General features: G+C 53.0%; 3 protein-coding genes and 1 non-coding gene across 6 annotated transcripts in view; 1 reads left to right on the forward strand and 3 right to left on the reverse strand.

Annotated features, from left to right (window-relative positions):
* The window catches only part of FANCM (FA complementation group M), a 59,089-nt gene extending 55,136 nt beyond the window's left edge, over window positions 1–3,953 (reverse strand). For both annotated transcript variants that reach the window (XM_074544155.1, XM_074544154.1), the window contains exons 1-4: window positions 3,462–3,953; window positions 2,250–2,422; window positions 1,318–1,395; window positions 693–851 (exon numbers count right to left, since the gene is read on the reverse strand). In XM_074544155.1, coding sequence (XP_074400256.1) covers window positions 693–851; window positions 1,318–1,395; window positions 2,250–2,422; window positions 3,462–3,891 — 840 coding nt within the window. In that variant the 5' untranslated portion in view covers window positions 3,892–3,953. The remainder of the gene's footprint in view (window positions 1–692; window positions 852–1,317; window positions 1,396–2,249; window positions 2,423–3,461) is intronic.
* Window positions 3,954–4,256: 303 nt separating this feature from the next.
* On the forward strand, window positions 4,257–8,411 carry FKBP3 (FKBP prolyl isomerase 3). The gene is made up of 7 exons (XM_005495578.4): window positions 4,257–4,391; window positions 4,492–4,593; window positions 4,670–4,777; window positions 5,268–5,403; window positions 6,273–6,340; window positions 7,352–7,449; window positions 8,184–8,411. Exons 1-7 carry the CDS (start codon window positions 4,281–4,283, stop codon window positions 8,236–8,238), a joined length of 678 nt encoding a protein of 225 aa, XP_005495635.1. The 5' UTR covers window positions 4,257–4,280; the 3' UTR covers window positions 8,239–8,411.
* A 725-nt stretch (window positions 8,412–9,136) lies between these two features.
* On the reverse strand, window positions 9,137–25,497 carry PRPF39 (pre-mRNA processing factor 39). Of its 2 annotated transcripts, XM_074544161.1 has the most exons (14): window positions 25,347–25,497; window positions 21,188–21,537; window positions 20,698–20,823; window positions 19,943–20,061; window positions 19,025–19,192; window positions 18,292–18,448; window positions 17,074–17,181; window positions 15,093–15,257; window positions 14,658–14,784; window positions 13,938–14,206; window positions 13,218–13,402; window positions 11,935–12,009; window positions 11,278–11,398; window positions 9,137–9,826 (listed from the first exon to the last, which is right to left on the reverse strand). In XM_074544161.1, exons 2-14 carry the CDS (start codon window positions 21,515–21,517, stop codon window positions 9,776–9,778), a joined length of 2,001 nt encoding a protein of 666 aa, XP_074400262.1. In that variant the 5' UTR covers window positions 21,518–21,537; window positions 25,347–25,497; the 3' UTR covers window positions 9,137–9,775. The 2 variants fall into 2 exon arrangements, with proteins under 2 accessions (XP_074400262.1, XP_074400263.1); XM_074544162.1 differs by lacking the exons at window positions 20,698–20,823; window positions 21,188–21,537; window positions 25,347–25,497 and adding an exon at window positions 20,189–20,651.
* Window positions 13,769–13,854, reverse strand: LOC113460341 (small nucleolar RNA SNORD127). Its single transcript, XR_003382183.2, has one exon. It is a non-coding gene; the product is annotated as a small nucleolar RNA SNORD127 (small nucleolar RNA).
* Window positions 25,498–25,896: the final 399 nt, after the last annotated feature.

The following is a 25,896-nucleotide window of genomic DNA, read 5'->3' on the forward strand; positions in this document are numbered from 1 at the left end:
GCCTCTAAACACAAAAAGAGCAGATATTTTACACTTTCCAGACTGGTGTTTTATGGAACATCATTTACCAACAAGTATCCTACTGGGAAGGCACAGATCACTAAGTTACAACTGACAGACAAACAGCTCTGGTCCCCAAAAATCTCTTTATATTTGGGCAGTAAAGATTGGTAAAAAAGAAAAAGATGTCATCATCATAATAGAAATAGGCCAATAAAAATTAATACGCCAAATAAACCAATTAAAAAAAAAAAACTCCAGAAGAACTAATTACACTTACAGATGACTTAAAGCTTATTCTAAAGAATATTATTTTTACTCAGACAAAATGTTCCAGCCCACACACAAATTGCTCAAGGCATTCCCAACATCTTAATACTGAGTTCAGCCAAAACCAGAAACCTCCGTTTAGGTCTGGTGTCAATTTTGCAAAGGCTTCTGAAAGAGGATGAGGAAAATTCAATTCCAAGTTTTCCACCTGAGCTTTCCAAGTCTCTGCAAGGTAAAAGGTGCCCCTGGTGCACAATGAAACTGTAGCTGCTGGAGTTGAACCCATGGTGCTTAATTTACCCTATAATCAAGGTTAATTACACAAGAAAGTGTTGTCTTTATAAACACTGCAAGTCTAGACAGAGATGATAAAACATTTCCTGTCACTGGCCACTGACCAAAAAGGAAATGCAGCCACTCACCTTGATGTAAGTGTTCTGAAATTCTACCAGTTCTTCCCCAAGTGGAACTACAATTTTTTCCACTTGTCTCTCGTGAGAATAAGGCTGAATTTCTGGAGAATCTTCAGCACACACCTCTATCTGAGCAATCAGCAAGTTGGAAATAACTTGTTGCACAGCCTGGTAAAGCCATAAAAACAAAGTAACTATTTCTGTATTTTAGCAAGGGTTACATAAAATCGCAAAGAGAAGACACCCACTATCTACAATGGAAAAAGAAAGGTCAGGAAATAGAATTCCAGACTTGGGGATTGGAAAGGAACCTTAAATCCCATTCCACCCCTCCATGGCAGGGACACCTCCCACTGTCCCAGGGTGCCCCAATGTCCAACCTGGCCTTGAGCACTCCAGGGATCCAGGGGCAGCCACAGCTGCTCTGGGGATTCTGTGCCAGGGCCTGCCCACCCTCACAAATCAATAAAACGTGGTTTACAGCATGAGAAACTCCAAACCTCATCAAACAATGGACTGTAAATTGATTCAGTCTTGGCGTGCAATTCCTCAGGGGCCTGCAGAGGCTTCAGGCAAAGAACAGAGCTCCCACCCAGCCCTGATTGTTTAAAGCACAGCAGGAGCTGTGGCTCACCTTGGTGTCGCTGCCTGGGGTGGCACTCAGCGCCAGGACCCGGAACTGGTTGGTGTATTTGCTCAGCTCCCTCACAACCTGAGGGCAGGAAAGCTTCATTAATGCCCTGAGAGGAGATTATTTCCTTGTGCAAACTACAGCAGTGAAAACACCCACTGAGTGGGAAAGGCTTAACAAAACACTCCAAAAATACTGAATCCCAGAACGGTTTGGGTTAAAGGGACCTTAAAGATCATCCTGTTCCATCCCTTGTCATCCACAGGGACACCTCCCACTGTCCCAGGGTGTCCCAATGTCCAACCTGGCCTTGGGCACTGCCAGGGATCCAGGAGCATCCTGGAAATGTACCAAGAATAACCTGAAAAAATTATGAAATGATTTCTCACTTGATTTAACAAAAGTATTGACAGCCCACTAATTCAGGTGAGCTGCCAAAAAGTGAGTCTGAAGATAAACTGTAAAAAATGTAATTCATGGATGATTAATCCTATGTAATGTGAAATCCACAAATATCCAGTAAATTTCTCCAGTGTACCAAAGTAAGGTCACCTATTGCTCTCAGGAGATTAACCCTTGATAATGCAACAAACTCTTGGCAAATCAACAGAAACAACACATTTAAAAAGAAATCCTGAACTGAAAAAAGAACCTTATAAAAACACTGGTTTTTTTAACATTGCCCAGCCAAAACTGTCTTTAAACCAAAATTACAATTTAATGGAGGCACTGAAAAACATACCTTACAGGTATTATTAATAAACAAGGCAATAATAACACACAGGAATGTTGGAGGGCTTTCAAACAAAGTTAAGGACCTCAAGGACAGCAATCTCCCCCCAGCAATGACACTGATGCTTTATGGAGATCCTGTAAACAATTTTGGGGAAGGCTTTTGTGACTGGGAGAGAAGAGTGGGGTGGCTCCAGCCCTACCTGGCAGTAGGCATGATTGCCAAGGGCTTTGTGGGCTTCATCAATAACCAGACATTTGATCTCCACAGCAGGACAGGTCCCACGAGAGAGATCATTGACCATTATCTGAGGGGTGAGGAAAAAGACTCTCTTGGTGTTCCACAGCTCCCGGCGGCCCAGAGCCTGGGTTCCTCCTGCAAATCAAAGAAACAACATCAGGGAACTCAGAGCAAGGTATCTGACAGTGACAGGGCTGGCAGACACATAAAATCATGGGATGCTTTGGGTTGGAAAGGGACTTTAAATCCCCCCCAGTGCCACCCCAGCCATGGCAGGGACACCTCCCACTGTCCCAGGGTGCCCCAATGTCCAGCCTGGCCTTGGGCACTGCCAGGGATCCAGGGGCAGCCACAGCTGCCCTGGGCACCTGTGCCAGGGCCTGCCCACCCTCACTGAACGCAGAATATTGACAGAATATTCACAGAATCACTGGGTTGGAAGAGACCTTCAGGATCATGGAGTCCAATCCATCTCCAACAGCTCAGCTTACCCCTGGCACCCAGTGCCACATCCAGGCTTTGTTAAACACACCCAGGGATGGGGACTGCACCACCTCCCTGCACAGCTCTTTCCTAATATCCAACCTATATTCCCCTTGACGCAATACAATGACTAGGAAGAGTTTTTTGCATTAAAAAATTAAATCCAGAACCATGGAAATCAAGGCTGGGGAGCTCAAGATGCCTTTTAGATGCCCACTGCCCTAAACATCATTTAAAAGACTTCTGGGAAAGGTCTGGGTCTAAAAACAGGTTATGGGTTCAGTCATTGAGGCTGTTACCACAGCGAGGAATAAACTGCAGCTCAGGGGGCTGCAAAAACTTCATAAAAAGGTGAATGGAAAGTGACAATGAAAGTGACAATGAAAGTGACAATGAAAGTGACAATGAAAGTGACACGGAAAGAGACAAGGGGATGAGAAGGAGGGGCAGCAACAGCTCCAGTGTGTGTTTAAAGAGCCATTATTCTTTGGCTTCAGCATCCCACAGAACGCTCTGCGTGTGCAGAGACGTGCCCGCTGTGACCCACAGGGCTGCACCGCAGCGCTTCACCCTTTATACAGGCGACCTGTGCTTTTAACTACGGCCAAAGCAGCACTCAGCCCTTCCAACACGTCTCACGTTTTATTTTTCCCCTCACACTGTGTGTTTCCACGCCGGGCAGCGGCCGTACCTGTCATCTCCGCCATGTCCCGGCACGGGATGCCCATGACGCGGCCGCACGCCTCCATCTGCTGAGCCACCAGCGGCTTGGTGGGGGCCAGGAACAGCACCTTGCCCGAGGGGAACCAGCGGTAGAAGTTGTACATGACCACGGCGGCCACGAAGGTCTTGCCCAGCCCGGTGGGCAGGCACACCAGCGTGTTGGCCAGCAGCGCGGCGCCGGCCATGCGCTCCTGGTAGGGGCGCACGGGCAGGTTGGTGGGGTAGATCCAGATGGAGCCCGCGGCCTCGCTGAAGCCCTGCGGCGGGCCGGGGTCGGCCGCGGCCGCGGCTGCCAGCAGCAGCTCGTCATCGCTGTCCGCGGCCGGCTCCCTCCGCTCCGCTCTGCCCTCAGGCGCCCGCCACACCTGCAGCAAAGTGCGCTGCCGGCCGCCGCTCATCCTGCCGCCATCTTAGCCTGCCTCCACCGCCGCCGCTTGAAACCGCCGCCGAGAGGGACGGAGCCGCCTCCCGGCCCTCCTCCCTTCTCCCCCGGCCCTCCCCTCGCCCTGAGGTGCCCGCCAAGCCCGGGGCAGGTCCCGCTGCTGCCGCCGCTGCCCTCGCTCAGGGCGTGCTCCAACAGCCCCGAGGCGGCGCCATTTTGTCCCTCCCTCGGCGCCCCTCCCCGAATTCCCGCTGGGCGCTCGGCCGGGGCTGAAGGGGACGGTCGGGAAGCGCCTCCGGAGCCTCCCCTTCTCCCCCAGCCCGCTCCCCGGCCCGCCCCTCTCCCTGCCGGGCGGATCCCAGCCCTCCTCCCCGGAGGAGGAGCAGAAGGGAGGCGGGTGGGAAGATGGCGGCGGCCGCGGGCCCGACGCAGCCCTGGAGCGCCGAGGAGCTGCGGAGCGAGGCGCTGGCTAAGAAGGAGATCATCAAATTCCTGCAGGAGAACGCGGCGCAGGCGGTAATGGCGGGGGGTAATCCATAATTTGGAGCCATGCGGGGGAGGTTTGGGGTGTTTTGGTTGTTTTATTCTCCTCACGCTTGGCGCGCGTGTCCCGCAGTTCCTGGCGGAGCACAAGCTGCTGGGGCAGGTGAAGAACGTGGCGAAGACGGCGAACAAGGAGCAGCTGATCGCGGCTTACACGCAGCTCTTCCACACGCAGGTGAGGCCGCGGGGATGGAGCTGGGCTCGGGCAGGGCCGGGGCTGTGCGTGCGGCTCCTCATCCTTCCCCCCGCAGCGCTTCAAGGGCACCGACGGCGCCGAGAAGGCGGCGGAGAAGGCGAAGCCGGCCAAGGCGGAGGAGGCCAAGGGGAAGGCGGTGAAGGCTGAGGAGGCTGTGGAGGAGGTTGGTGTGATGCCCTCGACTCGCGTTTTTCACCTGGAAAATCACATTATGCGGGTGGCTTGTCTCGGGGTGAGGGTTAGGGAGACATCAGGGAAAGGTTCCACTATTCCAGAGGGTGCTGGCACTGCCCGGGCTGCCCAGGGAATGGGCACGGCCCCGAGGCTGCCAGAGCTCCAGGTGAACTGCCAGGGATGCCCAGGGTGGGATTGCTGGGGGTCTGGGCAGGGCTGGATGGTCCTTGTGGGTCCCTTCCAGCTCAGGAGGTTGTCTGATCCTAAGTCTTCAAAAACCTGCTTACAGTAAGAAATCTGGTGTTTATACCCAACCTTAACCTTAAGCTGCATTTTCCACAAATGTTGCAGCCCTGCAGTCGCATGAACACACCCTTCATTAAGTGTCTTTTTTGGTGCCTTAAACTCAGTGGTTGTTCAGTCTTGGATATCTGAGATTGTTTAACCCACCAGTCATAACTCTCTTTTTATAACCTTAGGGGCCACCAAAGTACACAAAATCCATTTTAAAGAAGGGAGATAAAACCAACTTCCCGAAGAAGGGAGACACTGTCCACTGCTGGTACACGGGAAAGCTGCAGGATGGGACAGTCTTCGATACCAATATTCAATCAAGTAAGGTTATGGGTACACAGATGTGCAGATAAACTCCTGGGGTTGGTTGCAAGTGCTCCTAGAGGGAATTACCCGGGCTCCTCCAGCAGATGAGGGCAGGGGTTTGCCCCTGGGAGGTGTTTGTGGGAGCATTCCTGACAAACAGCTTCATCATGGTGCTGCTGAGCGGCCCTGCAGCTCCCGGATCCCGATTTTCCATGAGCTAGCAAGGGCAGTATTTTAGGGCTGGCTGGTGTCAAGTGACACGGCTGCATCCTGCCAGCCCTGGGAATGTGGAATGCAGGGAGTCAGTCCCCCGGGGAGGTGGTGCCTAGAGAGCTCCTGCACCAGCAGTGTCCTGAATTTCTCTAAATAAACACACCCTGGGGCCACTCTGTAGTAAATCTTTACATATGGAGGCACTGGAATGAGAGGGATGTGAACACTCTGGTGTGCAGTATTCCCTGCTGGAGTTTTGTGACAGATCAGAGGGGTTAGGGGTATGAAATGGTGCAATACTGGAAGGGCTTTCCCAGCAGTGCTGTCCCACGCTCAGGAACAGTATTCCAGAGTCACTGTAATTCCTCATACTTTGTATGTTCCCTGTTGGCTTTTCTTGGCTCCTTAATATGTCCATAACTTGTACAGGCAACTTGAGTAATTCAGGAATGAGCTTTTGGGGTTTGAAAGATGCTTTGGTGCAGTTTCAACATGTAATGATGTTTTTAGTGCACAGCTTTAATATTTCCCTTGAAAATCTGATATTGGGCTAAAAATAATATCAGAAAGCAGCTATTTATATAAAGCATTATTGCAATGGCAGTTTTCCACAGAGGTGTGCAGTGTGCTGGTGTGATGTTGAGGCAAATGAACACAAAACTCTTTTCCAGGTTCAAAGAAGAAAAAAGCAGCCAAGCCCTTGAGTTTCAAAGTTGGTGTAGGAAAAGTGATCCGAGGTGTAAGTAAAGCACTCAGGGCTCCCTGCAGTCCCTGGGCAGTTCCAGTCTGTGCTTTGGGACGGGGGTGCAGTTTGTGGGCTCTCTTTCTCCTGGGGGCAGATTGAGGGATTGCACTGGGAGGATGGAACATTGATCCTCAGCCGTTCCCTCATCAGGCAGAGCTTGGAACACGGGCTCTGTTCCCTGGGGTCAGCCCTGGCAGTGCCTCACAGCAGCTGAGACCCATGGCATCCCAGGCTCCATCCCTCCATCCCTGTGTGCATTCCCTGGGCTGGGCTCTGTGCCAGGCCTGAGCCCCCTTTCCATGGGGAAACTCCTGCTGTGTCCAGCCTGGGGCCGTTCCCTCTGCTCCTGTCCCTGTTCCCTGGGTGCCCCCCGGCTGTGCCCTCCTGGCAGAGCTGTGCAGAGCCACAGGGGCCCCTGAGCCCCCTTTGCTGCAGGTGTGCTGGTGTGGGATGTGGCTGGAGCTGGGCAGGGGCTGTGTCCATGGGCAGGGCTGCAGGAGCAGCAGTGCCCCAGGTTTCTCCCTGGGTTTATCCCGGGTTTGTGGGTGCCCCAGGTTCATCCCGGGTTTGTGGGTGCCCCAGGTTTCTCCCTGTGTTTCTCCCGGGTTTGTGGGTGCCCCAGGTTTTTCCCTGTGTTTCTCCCGGGTTTGTGGGTGCCCCAGGTTTCTCCCTGTGTTTCTCCCGGGTTTGTGGGTGCCCCAGGTTTCTCCCTGTGTTTCTCCCGGGTTTGTGGGTGCCCGAGCCTTCCCTCAGTGGGCACAGCACCAATCCCTGGGCACTCCCTGGAAGGGCATCCTGAGGCTGGCAATGCTGATGGGACGCGTTCCCATCGCTCCCCGGTGCCATCCCAGCGCGGGGGCACAGGTTGCTCTGTGGGGCTGTGTGGGGACAGGGAACACTCCCGGGGTGCTGCACAGGGCTGGGGAGGTGCCTGGGGCCCAGGAAAAGCTGGGAGGTGCCGTGGCCGCTGTCCCATCCCTGGCTGGAGCTGCTCTGCCGTTGCAGTGGGACGAGGCCCTGCTGACCATGAGCAAAGGAGAGAAGGCGCAGCTGGAGATCGAGCCCGAGTGGGGCTATGGCAAGAAGGGGCAGCCCGATGCCAAGTATCCTTCCACGGCCTGTGACTGCCCAGGGAGCCTGGCAGAGCTGGGGACAAGGAGGGACAGAGCTCTATGGGATGCAGGAGAGGGGTTCACTTGTTACAGCAGGCTCAGGATATTCCCACTCGGAGTTCTGGGCACTTCCTGGGGGAGCAATTGCCCTTTTCTTCTGGAGAATAACCCATGCAGGGGGAGCCTGCTGCTGTTTTCCACCTGCATTTTCATCCCAGCTGCTTGCAAATGCTTCTGCCTGATGGGGATCCTCACCAGTGCAGGGAAACAGGAGCAGGGAGTTACTCTTGGTTCTGGGATCCCGCTGCAGGAGGGGGTGCAGCAGTGATCCCACAGTGTTTCATGCAGCCCTGTTTATTTTTCCCAGCCCTCCCGGAGGAGGAGAAGGGATTGTTCTGCTGTGCTGGAATGCTGTGATCTGAAGGGCTGCCTGCACTCAGTGGGACAGTGTGAGCTCCCCAGGCCCTGCCCCAGAGCTGCAGACAAGGCTGGGCAGCTCAGGGCAGGGCAGGGAGCAGCAGCTGTGCCGATGGTGTGTCCGTGGGGCTGTCCCTGGCTCCCGACAGCTCCTGCTGGGCAGCAGCTGTGGCTGGATTGGGTGTCCCACCAGGTCAGGGCCATGCCAGGGACAGGGGAGAGGCTGGCGAGCAGCTGGGCACTCCCTGCCCAGGGAGGGGTCACTGCAGGGGCCCTTTGCTTTTTGTTTCCTTAACGTTTGCCAACAGGATCCCACCAAATGCAAAACTCTTCTTTGAAGTGGAGCTGGTGGATATTGAGTGAAGAATTCCCTGTGCTGCTGGGAATCCATTTCTGCCACAGAGAGCTTCCTGCTGGCCTTGCTGTAACTCCTGGCTCCGGTTACAGCGGTGCCTTTGTGGGGATGAGTGCTGAGTGTTGTCCCTGCCCCGCTGCTGTAGTGACAGCCCCACCACTAAAGCAGAGTTTGTACTTGCCAGTGCCTCCTCCCTTCTTTGTGTCTGTGCTCCCCCAGCTCCTCTGCGGGCACTGCAGAGCCCCCGGGAGCAGCAGGGCCCACGCCCAGCCAGGGCTCCTTCCCTCCTGTGGAGCCCAGTGCCACGGCCTTCCCATCCCACAGCGTTCCTGCCCCACAGTCCCACGGCATTCCCATCCCACAGCGTTCCCACTCCACAATCTCACAGCATTCCCATCCCACAGCGTTCCTGCCCCCCAGTCCCATGGCATTCCCATCCCACAAAAATCCCATAGTATTCACAGTCCCATAGTATTCCTGCTCCACAACCCCACAGCATTCCCATCTCACTGTCTCACAGCATTCCTGCTTCACAATCTCATGGCCCCACACCCAAGCCAGGGCTCCTTTGCCCCTGTGGAGCCCAACCCCACAGCATTCCCATCCCACAATCTCACAGCATTCCTGCTTCACAATCCCATGGCTCTACACCCAAGCCAGGGCTCCTTTGCCCCTGTGGAGCCCAACCCCACAGCATTCCCATCCCACAGTCCCACAGCATTCCTGCCCCACAATCCCACAGCATTCCCACTCCATTTATTTGGCAGCAGCTCTGCTGGCAGAGATCTGGGTGTTCCCAGGTGTCCCTGTGCCACAGCCCCTCCTGTGAACACCACCAGAGCTCAACTCAGGCATTCTGTTCTCTCTCCTGGCTGGAATGAGGCAGTCCAAGAAAGCTCAGAGCACTACTGAATTCCTCGCTTTTATTACAAAAATGGGAATGATCACTTTGATCAAAATGAAAAAAGTTTTGCTCACACCGTGTACATGAAAAACTCTAAATACAAAACTCATCCCGAACACAGTTTGTGCTTTTAAAAAAGAATGAAGGTGGTTTAATCCCTGCCCCTCCCACACTACAGAAGCCGTGTGGCAGCTCTGCCAGGGCCCCAATCCCAGCACAGCCCGGCCCTGGCACAGCTCCCTGGCATTGGGCTGGCAGCGGGACAAGCCTTGGCTCCAGCCCTGGGCCAGGGCAGGCAGCACAGCAGCTCTGGGGCAAAACCAACCCAAACCCCCACAGCTTCACCCACTCAGCTATGGAATCATGAGACCGACGAGAATTCTTCTGACACTCCATAAATTAGTGCAGGGAATTAAAAAAATCATTTATGGTAAATGAGAATTGTACAGAGACCATTTATCAGTTACCAGCACACGAATCTTGCTTCACACATACCCCGTGAGCAGCAGCTCGGTTCACATGCAGAGGACCAAAAGCAGGTGGCACAACAGTTCCTTCACAGCCCAAAATTAGAAAAATATAATTTTTTTTATTCCATCTTTGTTGAAACTGCAGCACAGTGAACTCCACTCCCTCGGGGATCAGGTTGTGTGGTAATACTGTCCGTAATTCCAGGCGTTCTGGTAGTTGTACTGGAACCAAACACAGCAGCAGCATCAGGCACCAGTCAGTCCCTGCTGGAGCCCCTGGGCCAGCACAGCCCCCCCAGCCCCTCTGTGCCAGCACAGCACCCTGGGAATGCAGGGCAGCAGTGCCATTCCCTAAGGAACAGCACCCTGGGAATGCAGGGCAGCAGTGCCATTCCCTATGGAATGCAGGGCAGCGGTGCCATTCCCTATGGAACAGCACCCTGGGAATGCAGGGCAGCGGTGCCATTCCCTAAGGAACAGCAGCCTGGGAATGCAGGACAGCAGTGCCATTCCCTCTGCACACCCTGGGAATGCAGGGCAGCAGTGCCATTCCCTATGGAATACAGGGTATCAGTGCCATTCCCTGTGGAATGCAGGACAGCAGTGCCATTCCCTGTGGAATGCAGGACAGTGGTGCCATTCCCTATGGGATGCAGGGCAGCAGTGCCATTCCCTGTGGAATGCAGGGTATCAGTGCCATTCCCTATGGAATGCAGGGTATCAGTGCCATTCCCCGTGGAACAGCACCCTGGGAAAGGCAGGGAAGGCAGGCAGGGGTGGAGGTCCCACAGGGAGCTGCCACAGGACACATCCCCAGCACAGCAGGATCAAAACGTCCGGAGCTGGGAGGGACCCACAGGGATCAGCCAGTGCAGCCCCATCCCTGCACACACCCCAACATCCCAGCCTGGCATCCCTGTGCTCCTGGGGCTCTGGCAGCCTCGGGGCAGGGCCCATTCCCTGGGCAGCTGTTCCAGTGCTTGTTCCACGCTCTGGGGGAGAGCCCTTCCCTCATCTGCGGCCTGAGTCCCCCTGGCCCAGCCTCAAGGCTGCCATTCCTGCAGTGCTGTGTGTGAAGCTCAGGGCACTTTTCCTGGCCCAGGATGAGACTGCTCCCACTGCCTGACTTGGGAAGGAATTCCTGATCTGGCTGGGGACAATCCCAAAGCAGGGCTACCCAGGGCTTGTGCCCCAGCTGTACCACTGCTCCCCCAGCTCTGGGGGCTCGGCCCAGTCTGAACAATGCTTTTCATAAAACCACTTCAAAACTTCCACGGATTTGAAAAACGCATGGCTGCGCCAGTAGGGGCATGGGTCAGTGGGGGCCCTGTCAGTGCTGTACTGGATGGTCTTAGAGGGCTTTTCCAACCCCAACAATTCTATTCCAAGCTAAAATGCCCTGGAGGAAGAGCCCCAGAGCACAAGCTGATTTTGTACCAGCAGAACCCATTCCAAGGCACCACAGGAATCACTGCCTGGAGACAGTCACTCTCCAGGCACACAGGAAAGGGGCAGAACAGTTCCACACACCTCCCCCTGTCCCCTCCCTGTGTGACAGTACAGCCACCAAACTGCTCCTTGCTCCACACAACAACTCTGAGCACCTGTGGAGCACACCAGGAGGTGCCAGCACCCCAAGAGCTGAGTTTGGAAGTTTGCAGGCAGCCCCATACCTGGTACCAGGCGTTGTAGTTGTAGGCAGCCTGGTTGACCTGCATGTCCCCGTCCATGAGCTGTGCCGACGCCAGCCCCGCCTCCTCCGTCAGCAGCTTCTTCTCGTCCGGCTCCTCGGAGCTGCAGGGGAACACAGCACACTCAGAGCACAGCTGGGAGCCCAAACTCTGCTCAGCTGCTGCCCTGGCCCAGAGGGGTGAGGGGACTGGGGTCAGGGATGGACGGTTTGGGTTGTGCAGAACAGGCTGGGTTTAAAGCTGGTGCCCAAACTGAGACAGCAAAGGCACGTTCCTGTTTAGAGACTGAGTTACTTTACCAGCACTGTTTGGTCTCAACTCAACAACTCAACAATCCAAAAATTTATTTTCCAAATTTCCATCCCTGTAAGTGTCCAAGGCCAGCATGGATGGAGCTCTGAACAGCCTATGGAAGGTGTCCCTGTCCATGGCAGGTTTTAGGGCATTAAAGTCCCTTCCAATGCAAACAATTCTGTGAATATTTAAGGCAGCACAGCTCCATTCAGTACACACTTCAGGACTAAAATCAAGTGATTCTGTTCTCCCCTCAGTGGGTTCAAAGCTGACAAACACCTCCAGTGCCAGACCAAGGGTGAGGCTGCTCCCTGCCCTGCCCAGGCAGCCGGGCTCCGTCCGTACCCGTTCTCTGCTCGCCGCTTCAGCGTCTCCTGCTCCTTCAGCAGCGCCTGGTGCTCGTCGTAGGCATCCAGGAGCCTGGGGAGAGCACAGCCAGTCAGGGCCTGTCAGTACCTCAAACACCTGAGCAAAGCCTACAGGCAGCTGCAACAGTACAGCAAACTGCAATGTAATGCATTCTAATGAGTAATGAACAGGGGAAAGCCAACTCGGCTCTGTTCACAACAGCTCCAGTTCCCAACCTGCTCAACTTCCCTCACACTTCATGCAGTTTTTACCAAGCTCCTTCATAAAGAAGCTTTCTAGAAGTGATTTGTGAATCAGCTGCTCCTTCAGAGCCTGCTGGAGATGCCACCCACAGCAGCACAGACATGTGGGACTCAGCATTTAAACACTGGAAATTATTCCAATCCCAAAGCAGCCTTTGCCCATCAAGCAGGGAAGAACAAGTGTGGTCAATGCAGCACAGGAGACTCCTGCCTAAAATTCTCACAAATATTGAATCCCCCCCCCACAGGCAGCATCTCACAAAATCTGCAGCTCCTGACAGCGTGCTCTGGGTAAAAAGAGTTCCTCACACTCATTCTGTGCTCTGGGATTATGCAAAAATTCTTTGTGTTGATCTGTCTCAGATCCTAAACTTGCACTGACTGGCTGCCCTGCAGAGGCAGCAGAATTTAAGGACAGCTATTGTTTAAAATACACAAAGCAGAAAAACTGACTTGTCATTAATCCTTCTGGGTTATTTAGCTGCAAAATGTAAATAAAAACAATAGACAATTAAGAGGAAAAAGATATTGTAGCATTGAACTAAAACTTGCATTTCTGGTGTATCCTCCCACAGAAGTGCACAGTCGTTGGCAGTGCTGAACACTGGAAAACCTGAGCAGTGCAGTTTTGGAAACAAGCAGAGCTGCCAGCACCAGTCTCAAAGGACACCTGTGTCACAGACTGTCCCATTGCCCTGGGAATGAGCACCTCCCTCCATAGGGCTTAGCAAGGGTAACCAGCCACAGGAAACCCTGGCAGGCAGCACAGCTCTGCTCAGTCAGGGGATGGGCACTCCAGATAAAAGGGGCAATTGTCTGAAAAGAGATTCCTGTATAAAAATCTATTCCTGTTTACAAATCTATTCCTGTTTAACACCAGGAGGCTGGTTTAGAAAAGCAGCTGTTCCTTACAAAGAGCTGATAAAGGAAATAATTGTACAGAATCCACTGACCCCACCCTTTTCCCAGCACTCTCCCAGGGACCCCTGTTTGGCCACTGCACACAGGACATCTTACTTGTTCACATCAGACCCAAAATCTTCCAGGAATTCCACTTTTCTCTGAGAGAAGGTGATCCTCATTTTGATGGACAAGGCCCCATGGATGGCCTTGTCAAAGCAGCTCAGGATGTTCTCCTCGTTCTGCTTGAGGTCACCACTGTACTCCATCTCCAGCAGGTTCAGGTACAGTTTGGTGTTTTCCTGTGCAAAACAGCCATTAGGAGGTGCACACCTGACCCTCACAGCAGGTTTTTAACTCTGTTACACACCCCAGTTCACCCCATGACACGCACAATGACAGGCAATAAAGGGATTTTCCTCCCCCTGGGCTGGTTTGTTGCACACCAGAAGTGACCAACACCACAAACCCAGGTGCTGCACTTTGCTGGCAGCATCTGAGTGCCAGATATTGCTGTGCTGACACCAAACCACCAAACACTGCCCCACACCAATAACACTGAACGCACTGAGAACGTTTAAGACTCTAAAAATTAAAATAAAGGTGTAAAGCACATTGTGCTTCTGATGGGATAAGGGTTCAAACTTCCAGATTCCCAAGCTGGGACATGGCAGCATCAGTTTAGAGGGACTGTTGTCTCCACGCAGTAATGGGACATTACATCCAGTTACAACACCTGTCATCACTGCTGCCATGTTTCACAAAATGCTTCAGAAAGAGAGAAAGACACCAGGGTGGTTTGAGTTTTGGGTAAGAGAGTCGAGAGGGAACACATACTTTGTCCAGTTCTATGGCTTCTGACAGCACTTTTCTTGCCTTTGGCAGGTTTTTCTGCACTTTGAAGAGGTGCCGTGCCAGTTTGATGGCATAGAAGGAGGCTTCACTGATGGACTTGGCATTCCTGACAGCATCTTCCAGCAGCTGCTCCGCCTCCTCCATGTTGCCGTGCCGGCGCTCCAGGCTCACCCTGCGCAGGCGGATCATGGCCAGCCCCAGGATGCACTCCTCAAACGTCTTCAGGATCCTTCTGGCTTCATCAATGTTGCCTGCAAGAGCAGGGAGATGCTTTAGGACAGGGCAGACTCGCAGACAACTTTTATAGAAAATCTTTTCTTTAGGATTTTTCTCCTGAGGAGCTGAGAGGCCTCAGGAACAAAATGTAAACAATGGTTATCTGCTGCTGTGGAATGCAACAGGTGCATCTGGGATTGGTCTCTTGTGGTTATTTATAATTATTGGCCAATCACAGTCGGCTGCCTTGGACCCTCTGTCCGAGACAGAAGCCTTTGTTATCATTCTTTCTTTTCTATTCTTAGCTAGCCTTCTGATGAAACCTTTTCTTCTTAGTATAGTTTTAATGTAATATATAACATAAAATAATAAATCAGCCTTCTGAAACATGGAGTCAGATCTCTGTTTCTTCCCTCACCCTGAGAGCCCTGTGAACACGGTCCCAGAGCTCCCCCAGCAGAGCCCCTGAGGCAGGGCTGCCCTTACCCTGCTGCTCCTCGAAGGCTGCCCACAGCATGTGCACCATGGGCTTCTTGGGCAGGTGGATGGTGCAGGCCCTGCTGTACACGTGCCTCACGCCCTCGATGCTGTGGTTCTCCATGTATTTGGCATACTAGGGTTGGAAACAGAGCAGAGACCAGGCAGGTTAAAGCTTGTAGTTGTCTCCAAGAACACGCCAGAACGATAAAATTCTTTTGTTTAAACCCATTCAGCACCTTTATGGAACCACTAGACTAGTTTCTGTAAGGAAGGACGTAGAGAGGCAACGCAGTTGGCAAATGCAGCAGTCAAATCTGGTTGCAAGCAGACCATCTCCTAATGCAACAGATATAGTTATAGATGAACAACGTTCCACAGGGTACAAGGGTTAGTCACCAGGTCAAGGTGTGCACCAGCAGAGCCGTGAGCTGCCTCCCTTACCTTGATCCAGAAGTCCTCATAGAGGGCACATGAAATGACACATCTCTCAAAGAGGACCACGACTCGCTCGTGAGTGCCATTCTCTATCTCAAACTCTAAGTACTCTTTCCAGTTTTTCAGCTGAATTTTCTCCAGAGGTTTTACATGAAAGTAAGGCCTCTTGATCTGCAAGAGTCACAGGATGCAACTGGTGATTACAAACACACCACCAAGGGGGTCAAACAATCAACAGCCACACAACCAACGCTCAGTTCCTGCCACTTCAGTGACCAGGGCTCCTGGGACACCTCCTCATCTACTCAATCAAGGGTTATCCAGCTATGGATCAAGGGATTTTCTGCAGTGACATTCCAGGCCAGAAACCTCCTTTCCTAGAGAGCTTTTGGAGTGCAGGTGTTTAGAGATGCTGGGGGAGGAGCCAAGGCAGCCCAGGGTCAGTGACAATACGGACACACTGGACACTGCCCACATCCAGGCACACAGGGGAAGTGCTCACTGTGGGACAGCCAGCCCACAAATTCAACTCAGAACTTGGTTGAGGATCATGACAAGGAAACTGAACTGGACTTCCTATCAAATATTTACATCAATCTGGTTATAGCAAGACCACAAATTTAGCACCATTGTCTTGTTATTGGTGGCTGCAAAAGGGGCTGGGTGGGTCAGAGCTCAGCACAGAAAATTAAAAACTGCTCTGTTTAAATTGAAATTGCTTTGTCTGGCATCCTGCCAGAGATCCTCTGCTTTTGCTCATCATCTTCATTGCATTTGATTATCTCTCTCCTGTGCTGCAATCTCCTCTCAGATCCAAACCCATACAAATGGATGAAGAACTTAGAGTAATTAGGGAGAATCCAGTTCTTCAAATCCACCTGAAATTTAAAGCCAATCCCTCCCTTTATGCTCCTCACTGACCTCTGGTGTGGAACCCAACACCCTGTGGCCACTTTGCCCAGCTCACAGTCCCCCTCCTGCTGGAAGCAGCTCCAGGGAATGCCCAGCCCTGGGTGGGATCTGTGCTGTCCTGTCTGGCCAGGCCGAGCTCTGCATGTGCAGCTGCCCCCAGCCCCTGGGGCTGCAGAGCACACACTGCTGCTGACAAGAGCACTCTGTGGCCACAAGGACACTCAGCTTCCCACACCTGCCCTGCCCAATGCCCACAGCTCCAGGGCTCTCCCAGGTCCCACAGGTTGGCAGCTTAAGGCTTCCCCAGGCAGGAATGTGGGACACTGCTCTGCTCCCTGCTGCCACGGGTCACAGGCACAGAGCTCACTGCCAATGGCTCCCTGCCCTGCCGAGAGCTCCTGGCCAGTCCCACCCAGTGCAGGCAGCACCCAACCCAGTAAAGAGTCTCTGAAAATCTGTCCCAGCTGGGTAACACAGTGGACTCTTCAGAATAAGAAGTAAATTTAAAACAAGGACCTTGTTTGTCAGGGAGAAAAATACAAAGACTGAGATGAAAACCTCCCATTGTTTTTTTGAATGGAATCCAACCTAACTCTACAGCAAAAGCTGAATATTTGAAGTGATCAAATTATTAGTTTAGTTGAGTACTTTTAATATATTATACATAGGAGGTCCAAAACAAAAGCTACCTGATTAATTGTGTAATGTTACAATAGAAAACCACAGGAGTTTCATTCTCCTCTGAGACCAGGCTTACCTTTCAAAGGGAGTCCCCTCCATCCCCTCATGCCTTTGCACCACCCCAGGGCATGAGCAGCACTAACTCCCAGGACTCACTGGCTTAGCAAACATTACAGCACCTTGCCTCTCTCCAAGCACTGCTCTGAGATCTTTACATCACCAGGTGCCTCTTCACAAGAAAAACGGCAGAGAAGTGAAACTGTTCCAGCTTTGAGTCTCTGTTCAATCCCCTCCCAGCAGTTTAAGTTAAGGCTGTTTCACACAATTCCCAGCTCCCAGTCCTGCTCCCTGCACCACTGCTGCTGCTGCCTCACACAAACCCCACCACACTTACCGCTTCCTCAAACGTCCACCTCTTACTGACTTCATGCTCGTTGTGGTTAAATATCTCCTGATGGATCTCAATGATTCTGTGCCTCATGTTCTCTATCTCAGTGATCAGCTAGAACAGAATGTCAGAACATGTAACACAAGCAGACATGGTACCACCTTTGTAACTGCCTCCTGTGCATGGATTCTCCCTGAGCAGCCAGGGAAGGGCTGGGACACTGCCTGATTGAGCCCTGGGCCTCAGCACACACAGCTCAACTGGTGTTTATCCTGTGCTAAAGCTGGCTGGAGATTAAGGATGGATTTGGATCCAAGTCAGCCCTGGTTTCAGTGTGTCTGTGCTTTCACCATCAGCAATTCCTCTGGACAGCTCCAGGCTTTCCTAGGCCTGTAACAGTCTGAACCTGCCCAGGCCAGTGCTGGTGAGGAGCTTTCTTAGACCACAGATATCAATCTGCTGACCTGGAATAATTTCTATTTGTTCCTTAGGTTTTGTACACCACTTCTTTCATTTTCTAACTCATTTCTTTAACACTCCTGCACTTCTCAGCACCGGAAGGGGCTGTCCTGTTAGCACATGAGCCACAGGGCAGTGCAGGAGCTCTGTGGGCACAGCTCAAGTGGCTGCAGTGGAACCCCTGCCCCAGAGAAGGACAGAATGTCAGTGTCCACCCCATGCAGGTGCCTTGGTGGGGTCAGTGATGTTCTCAGTGCTGCAGGGCACTGATATGTAGGAGCTTTCTGGGCACAGCTCAAGTGACTGCAGTGAAGGCCTGGCCAGCCCAGGGAAGGACAGAGGTGCCTGTGCCCACCCCATGCAGGTGCATTGGTGGGGTCAGTGATGCCCTCAGTGCCACAGGGTGGCTGCAGTGAGAAGGCCTGGCCAGCCCAGGAAGGGCAGGCTGGTGCTGAGTGCTGTACCTTGGCGGGGTCAGTGATGCCCTCGGTGCCACAGGGTGGCTGCAGTGAAGGCCTGGCCAGCCCAGGAAGGGCAGGCTGGTGCTGTGTGCTGTACCTTGGCGGGGTCAGTGATGCCCTCGGTGCCACAGGGTGGCTGCAGTGGAAGGCCTGGCTGCAGTAAAAGGCCCGGCCAGCCCAGGAAGGGCAGGCTGGTGCTGAGTGCTGTACCTTGGCGGGGTCAGTGATGCCCTCAGTGCCACAGGGTGGCTGCAGTGAAGGCCTGGCCAGCCCAGGAAGGGCAGGCCGGTGCTGAGTGCCGTACCTTGGCAGGGTCGGTGATGTCCTCGGTGCCGCAGGGCAGCTCGTCCCCGTCCTCGCCGCTGTGGCCGCTGGCGGCCGCCAGCTCCCGGCGCAGCTGCACAAACTGCTCTGTGGTCAGGAAGTCTCGGGGCAGGTTGTTCTGGATGTGCTCTTTAAACCTAGCAAAAGCCACAAAGAGGCACTGCAAAGGGGCTGTTTCACGCTGCACTGCTGCCCAACAGGGCACAGCTGTAAATCCCAGGGGGTTCTGCTTTGCTCCATGGCCCCTGAGTGACACTGAGTGCTGCCAGCTCACAGCCACAACTGCCAGCACCCATCGCCCTCACGAGCGCCGTGTGCCAAAGGGACAGAACCCTTGCCGTGGAAAAGAGGTGGCAAAGGACAAAATCAGTTATAAAGGAAATAATTTATTTCCCACACCAAGAGATCTGGGGAAGACTGTGTGCAATTTAACTGAACCAGGATTCCTCAGTTAAATTGGTGCTACACCACACATGGGCACTGCACAAGTATTAAAGTCCAGAACTGCTCATTCTGATTTCTAAGACAACCTCTCTTCTCCCCCACACTTCCAAGGTCTGTCCGTATTCCACAACAAAACCTCTGAATGTACATGAACCCAAATTCCTTAAATGTGCATCAGTACTTTCCAACAATCAGCCCAAGTGCCTGAGAATGTGAGTAAGTAACTACATAAGCCTGTTCCAAGCTCTTGTGCTCATGCTTTCCTTTACCTCTGGAAGTGATGGCTGTAGAGCTGCGTTGGGATTCCCAGGATGCGGTCATAGATGGATGTCACTTCCCTCAGGTTTCCCTGGTCATTTTCCCAGTTTATATACATTTCCCAGAGTCTGTCAGAGCGGAAATCTGTCCCAGCAGCCAGCACTGCGTGTTCATAGGCTCTGGAAAAGGAAAGGTTTTACACTGGTTTCTGGATACCAGCACCAGAGCAAGGAAGGAAAGTCCTGGCTCTTATTAAAGGTTATGAGCATCCTCATTTCCTTGAAACTAGACTTATATTAATTATTGACATACTTCAGAGTGTTTTCCAGATATTTACAGAAAGGTGTCTAGAGATTCCAAAAGCTCACACTCATTATTTTCCACCAGCACTTCCACAACTGAACAAATACAAGCAACAGCAGAAGCCACTGGCAGGAACACAAGATATGAGGAAAATACACAACCTTTACCACTTCTGTCTTGTACAGACTCCAAACCCACCAGTGCAGCAGCTTAACACCCAAAAGCTGTGCAGCAATTCTGCAGCCTGGTTGAGATTCAATTCCAGTTCAATTAAGCCTTCTGCTCAAACTCTAGCCCAGCCCTTTAACTGGGTCCACTGCCAGCCACAGCAGGCAGACACATCCTAGCCATACCCTGGAAACACCAAGGAATAAAATTACAGGATTCCAAAGGCTGCACTAAGTATTTCTTAATATGTCTTCAGACATCCAGTCTGAAGCTCTCAAGCTTTTTCCTCTTGTACCACACTGCACACTCTCCCCCTTCTTATGGAAATTGGCTCCATCACCTCTTAATTTAAAAATCTTTAGAGTGACACCAGGTTGTTATGATTTTGCCTCTTGTCTTAAAAACACAATAACCTGACCCCAGCGGTGTGTATGGGTATCAGGCTGCTCCCAACTCACCCCCTGATGGTACTGTTAGTTTCAGGATCAGCAGGGTCCAAAGTCTCCTTTAGGAAGTTTATATAATGTATCCAAAGATCAACACTAAGAGGAATTGCCTGAAGCCCTCGGCGATAGACCTATGAAGAGAACATGAACTGTACTTCAAATCCTTAATGGGGTCCTAAGAGAGAGGCAACACTGTGTTATCCGGTGAACCTTAGAAATACTAATTACTGGAATTTTGTTTAAATAATCTACCATTACCATTCGGGTGGAGGTTGGATAGAACATGGCAATGTTCTGATCTCCACGTGCAGAGTCTTGATCTTCAAAGCGCAGCGGTCCCTGCATTCTGACCAGGTTGTGTGGGCAGGCTTTGGGGTACAGACCATAGGGCACAGACCCATTAGAGCATCATTGACAGCGTCTGACCAAAAATGCAATAAGATGGAGCAATTGTGACCAGCAAACCAACTATTATTGTTTTGAAAATGAGTAATAAATGGAAGTGACAGAAAAGCCCTGCCCTACTTGTTAAGCTGCAGTGTAATACAGAGGCTTGCACTGCAAAGCTTGACAAACTGTAGAGGTTTAACGCACCTGCCAACAAAGAGAGAGAACATTAGCTCCAAATGCCACAGCTGTGACACGTGCAAACACGTCCCTCGAGCCCTGGCCGTGCAGGGCAGGCACTGGCAGCCCAATGACTCGCAGTGGGACAGTCATTGGTGGCTTTGGGACTGGTGGCAGCGCTGGCCCTGGGCCCTACGTACCTCGTCTGACTGCTTGACGTTGTCGTGGCGCTTCTCCAGGTCTGCGTACTTCTTCCAGTACCCATAGCAGTAGGGGTAGTGTGAGAAAAACCTGTCAAAGGCTTTCCTGGCTGCTGGCAAGTGGTTCTGTGGGAAACAGAGAGAGCACAATCAGGGCTTCCCTTAGCAACAGCCTCAGGCTATTTTAAATACAATTATTAACAATGTTAGAAACGCCTGGTGCTATTTTGACATTGACAACCCAGGCTACTGGAAGGTGTCCCTGCACATGGCAGGGAGGTGGAACTGGACGAGCTTTTTAAGGTCACTTCCAACCCAAACCATCCTGGCATTCTATGATTAAATGACAGCAGTGGCAAGGACAGCTGCCTTAAATCAGTGTCTGTGACAGCTTGATGTTCATTCTACATTTGCCACTGGAATTCCACAACTTTAGTTGTCTTTGTTTATTTATTTTGGGGAGACTGAGGAGAAAGGGGCAGGTACTGACCTCCTGCTCTACGTACTGCAGTAGATAAACCCATCCTGTGAAATCCTGCGGATTGTCCTCTACTACTTTCCAAAACTTGTCAAAATCCGGAGGGAAGTCAGCCTCGATATCTGTGGTCTGTAAGCTCTCAATGTTTGGGATTTCGCTCTCCTGCGTGTTGTCCTCGTTGAGGTCTGGGGAGCTGTCTGGGGACTGCTCCATCTCGGTGACACTCATGATCTCGGTGCTGAAGTCCATGTGCTGCTCCTCGGCCGCGCTCCCGGCCTCGGGCTCCGCGCTCGCATTGCCCACAGTCGGCTGCTCCTCCTCCGTGCTCTCTGCGTTCTCCATGGCACCACAGCCACTGGATCCTGGGGGAACAGCTCCCTTCAGCACTCCTGGGGCACAGCTGGGCTCAGATCCCCAGCTCAGAGTGCCCACGTGCTCCAGGCATCCCTGCATGGCACCAAGCCCCCATGGCACCTGCCTCACACATCAGCCTGGCTCAACAAGAAAAATATTAACAGCAGAGATTTTCACATCTGCACATACAAATTGTGGATTTCTAAAAAACTACTGCAGGGAGCTACTGAGGTATAAGTGAATCACTACAGTTTTCCTGTAGGAGCCCAGTGGAAGTTTATTCTAAATAAAGAATTATGTTCTGTCACAGACATCTTTTCATGAAAAAGCCTTTCCTTAGAATTTTTTCCTCCTGAGAAGCTGAGATGCCTCAGGAACAAAATGTAAACATTGATTATCTGCTGCTGTGGAATGCAACAGGTGCATCTGTGATTGGTCTCTGTGGTTGTTTGTAATTAATGGCCAATCACAGTCAGCTGGCTCACTCTGTCTGAGCCACAAACCTTTGTTATCATTCTTTTCTATTCTTAGCTTAGCCAGCCTTCTGATGAAAACTTTTCTTCTATTCCTTTAGTATAGTTTAGTGTAATATATATCATAATAAATCAGCCTTCTGAAATACGGAGTCAACATTCTCGTCTCTTCCCTCACCCGCAAACCCCTGTGAACCCGGTCACAATGTTCAAATTCCATACAAACATTCAGGCTGGAAAAGCTGTCAGAGACCATCAGGTCCAAGTCACTCCAGCAGTGTCAGGGCCACCACGGACCCATGTCCCTCAATTCATTCAATTTTCCTACTCAGTACCAGTCAGTACATTCTTTGTGAAACAAACAGGTGTTAAAAGGTGCCCTCAACACCAGGCTAAAGCAAAGACAAGAATTCCTGTCAGCACCAACTCAGTCCCCATTAGTGATGTCCAAACACACCCAGCAGCACCAGAGAGACACAGAAATGCTGTGGCTGCCCCTGACCTGCAGCCCCTCAGTCCCACCACCCCCAGTGCCAGGCGCTTCCTTCTGGCCCTTGGGACAGACTCCTGTTCCTCCCACTCCTCCTTTGATGTCCCTGCCAAGAGCCACAGCCTGGCCCTGCCCTGCTGTGCCAGCACCAGGCCAGCCTGACCTGGCTGGGTGCCACCCAGCCTTGGCTGTGCCTGGCCTTCCCTCCCAGAGCCAGAGCAGGGACACTGAGCTGTGCCTGCTCCGTGCCCCGGGCGGCTCAGGGAGCCCAGGGACAGCACCCTGCAGGACACAGCAGCCCCAGCCCTGAGTGCAGCTGGCACAAAGGACAGTGCTGGACTGACACCGCAGGGACAGCACCCTGCAGGACACAGCAGCCCCCAGCCCTGAGTGCAGCTGGAATGGAGCACAGTGCTGGACTGACACCCCAGGGACAGCATCCTGCAGGACACAGCAGCCCCCAGCCCTGAGTGCAGCTGGCACAAAGGACAGTGCTGGACTGACACCCTCACACCCTGCACGGCACTCCTGGTTCCTCCTGTGCTCTCCTCCCAGCAGGTGGCAAACACATCTGGGATTTCAAAAAGAAAGCACAAGTGCCCAGCCCAGAACTCCCCAGAAACCTGAAGAGACAACACCCAGAGCACTGCCTTCACTTCAACAAGGGCATGGAGAAGACAGCACTACATCCTGGGGTGAAGTTCCTGCCAGAAAGGAAAAATCTCTCTCCCTTATCTTCAGCAGCTTCAGCTCCTGGGATAACAGCTCATGTTTCCCCAGGAGCTCCCCAAGCCAAGGAACTTCGGCACAACGTCCAAGAGTCCACGTGGTCTACCCTGCAAGTTTTCTAATAAGTGCTTTTTAAAGCATTTCTGCTCTCCATCATTAGGCAGCCACGGCTTGGAGCAGCCCGGGCTAGTGATGGGTGTCCCTGCCCACGGTAGGGGTGGAACTCGATGGCTTAGAAGTGTCAGCCAGCCCAAACCATTCTGTGCCTCTAGATTTTGAGAAAAACCCTCATCTGTAACATTAGGTTATACATTAAGTATCAAAGAGTATCACTGTGCCTTTCCCAATGCAACAGGCAGAGATGTGAATCACTCAGAGGCTGCTGCACTTCTGAGGGTGCCTCGGTTCAGGTTCTAAAACCGAGCGGTAAGAGCAGGGAGTGACACAAACCACAGCCCCAACACCAGAGAAAACACTTTAAAGGCTCTTTACAGCTCTAAAATGTGACCTAACAGTGACAGAGGTAACTGGTGATGGGATGAGAGGAAATGGCTTCAAATTGCACCAGGAGAGGTTCATGTTGGATATCGGAGAATTTCTCCATGGCAAGGCTGTCCAGCCCTGGCACAGCTGCCCAGGCCACATCCCTGGGGAGGATTTTTCTTAAATCCCTGCAGGGATTTAAAGTGCTGTGCATGTGGCACTTGGGGACACCGGGTGGCCTTGGCTGCACGGGGAATGGCTGGACTTAATGAGCAGCCTTAACAATTCCATGGATTCTGTCATCGTTAGAAATTCACAACCTAAACTTATTCTGATGTTTAACAGATGTTTTCTCTCTCTACCTGATTCAGAAGACATATTCCATCTTAAAAAATCAGCTCTCCAAATCCAGCTGTCTTCAGATGAGGAGGGAGAAGCTGAAGGGATGGGCACACAAGGGATGAGCTGGTGAAAACTCACAAGGATCGGCACACGTGGCTCCAAACTGAAACCAAGTCTGTCTGACAGCTCTTCCAGCCTGATCCCCGGCATATCCCAAAATCTGACAGCAATCCATGGCTTAAACCAGCCAATGCAACAGGCCACAAAAGTCCAGGGGTGGGGCACACCAGAGAAATTTAATTCCGGGGTTTCCACCTTAACGTTAATTCCCACACTTCAATTCCGGGGGTTTCACGTTAATTCCAAAGCGTTTGACATCACACAGGCTAAACAACTGAATCAGAGTATCAGACAGCTACACACACACTGGTATTAAATAATTGATGCCAACATGTATTACTCAGCCTGGTACAAAAGACTGCTGTACACAAAACTGCCGCTCATAAACGTGAATGAGCGAATGGGAAACAAACAGGGAAGCTGCAGAGGAGCAGGAATGCGGAGCCTTATCTGAGCTCTGCCCAGAACGCTCCATTCACAGCCCGGATAAGGCGCTGCTGGATCCACCCGGGGCAGGGCCGGCGCTGCCCGGGCCCAGCGCGGCCGGGCCGGGATTGCGTTTGAATCACGGAATCATTCACTGGAAAAGCCCTTCAAGGCCATCGGGTCCCAGTTGTGCCCGATCCCCACCTCGCCACCAGCACAGAGCTCTGAGTGCCACGTCCAGGAATTCCTCGGACACCTCCAGGGATGGGCACTCCAAACCTCGCTGGGCAGCCCCTGCCAAGGCCTGAGCTCCCTTTCCATGGGGAAATTCCTGCTGGTGTGCACCCTGAGCCTCCCCGGCCCAGCCCGAGGCCGTTCCCTCTCCACCAGGGCCTCTCGGGGCCCAGGCTGGGCAATAACGTCACAGCCCGCGCGGCGCGAAGCGGCTCCGCCAGGGCCCGTTACTCGCCCAGCGGCCGTTCAACGCAGAGAACGGGGATACAAGGATACAGCACGGATACCGGGACGCACCCCCACGGCACAGTTCCGCTCTCGAGCAAACCCGAGGCCTGGCAGCGGCCGCGGGGCCCACACGGCGCTCGGAGCGCCCCGCGCGCGGCCCGGCCCGGCCCGGCCTCCGCCCGCCTCGCCCTCCTGCCCCGGTTGTCCCTCGGCCCGGCCGCTCCCGGCCGCTGTGGGAGCTCCCCGCTCTCCTCCCCTTGGCCCCGTGCCGCCACAGCCCCCTCGCCGGTACCTGCCGGGGCCGCCACTGCCGGGGCCGCCACAGCCGCCGCCGCCTCGCCCGGGCCTCACGCACCGCGCACGCGCACTACGCCCCGCGCGCGCGCACCGCCCGCGTGCCCGCCAGCCCCCGCGCGTGCGCACCGGCCGCCCCCAGCGCCCGCCCCTTCCCGCCAAATGGCGCCGGTCCCCTGAGGGGCAGGGCTGGGAGACAGAGCCCGGGACGGGAATAAAATAAATATAGCCCGGTAAAGGGAATAGAATAAATACAACCCCCTATGGAAACACATCCTGGAATCATTAGGGTGGGAAGACAGCTCCAAGATCACCCAGTCCCGCTGTCCACGCAGCAGTGTCACTAGCCCTTAAACCACTAAGCCATGTCTCCCACACCACCTCCAGGAATTCCTGGGACACCTTCAGTGTCATCCAGGGAGGGGCACTGTAAACCTCCCCGGGCAGTTCCAAGGCCTGAGCCCCCTTTCCGTGGGGAAATTCCTGCTGTGCCCACCCTGAGCTGCCCCGGCCCAGCCTGAGGCCGTTCCCTCTGCTCCTGTCCCTGT

This window comes from Zonotrichia albicollis, chromosome 6 (assembly GCF_047830755.1).
Source record: "Zonotrichia albicollis isolate bZonAlb1 chromosome 6, bZonAlb1.hap1, whole genome shotgun sequence".
In the NCBI taxonomy this organism is placed as follows: Eukaryota; Metazoa; Chordata; class Aves; order Passeriformes; family Passerellidae; genus Zonotrichia; species Zonotrichia albicollis.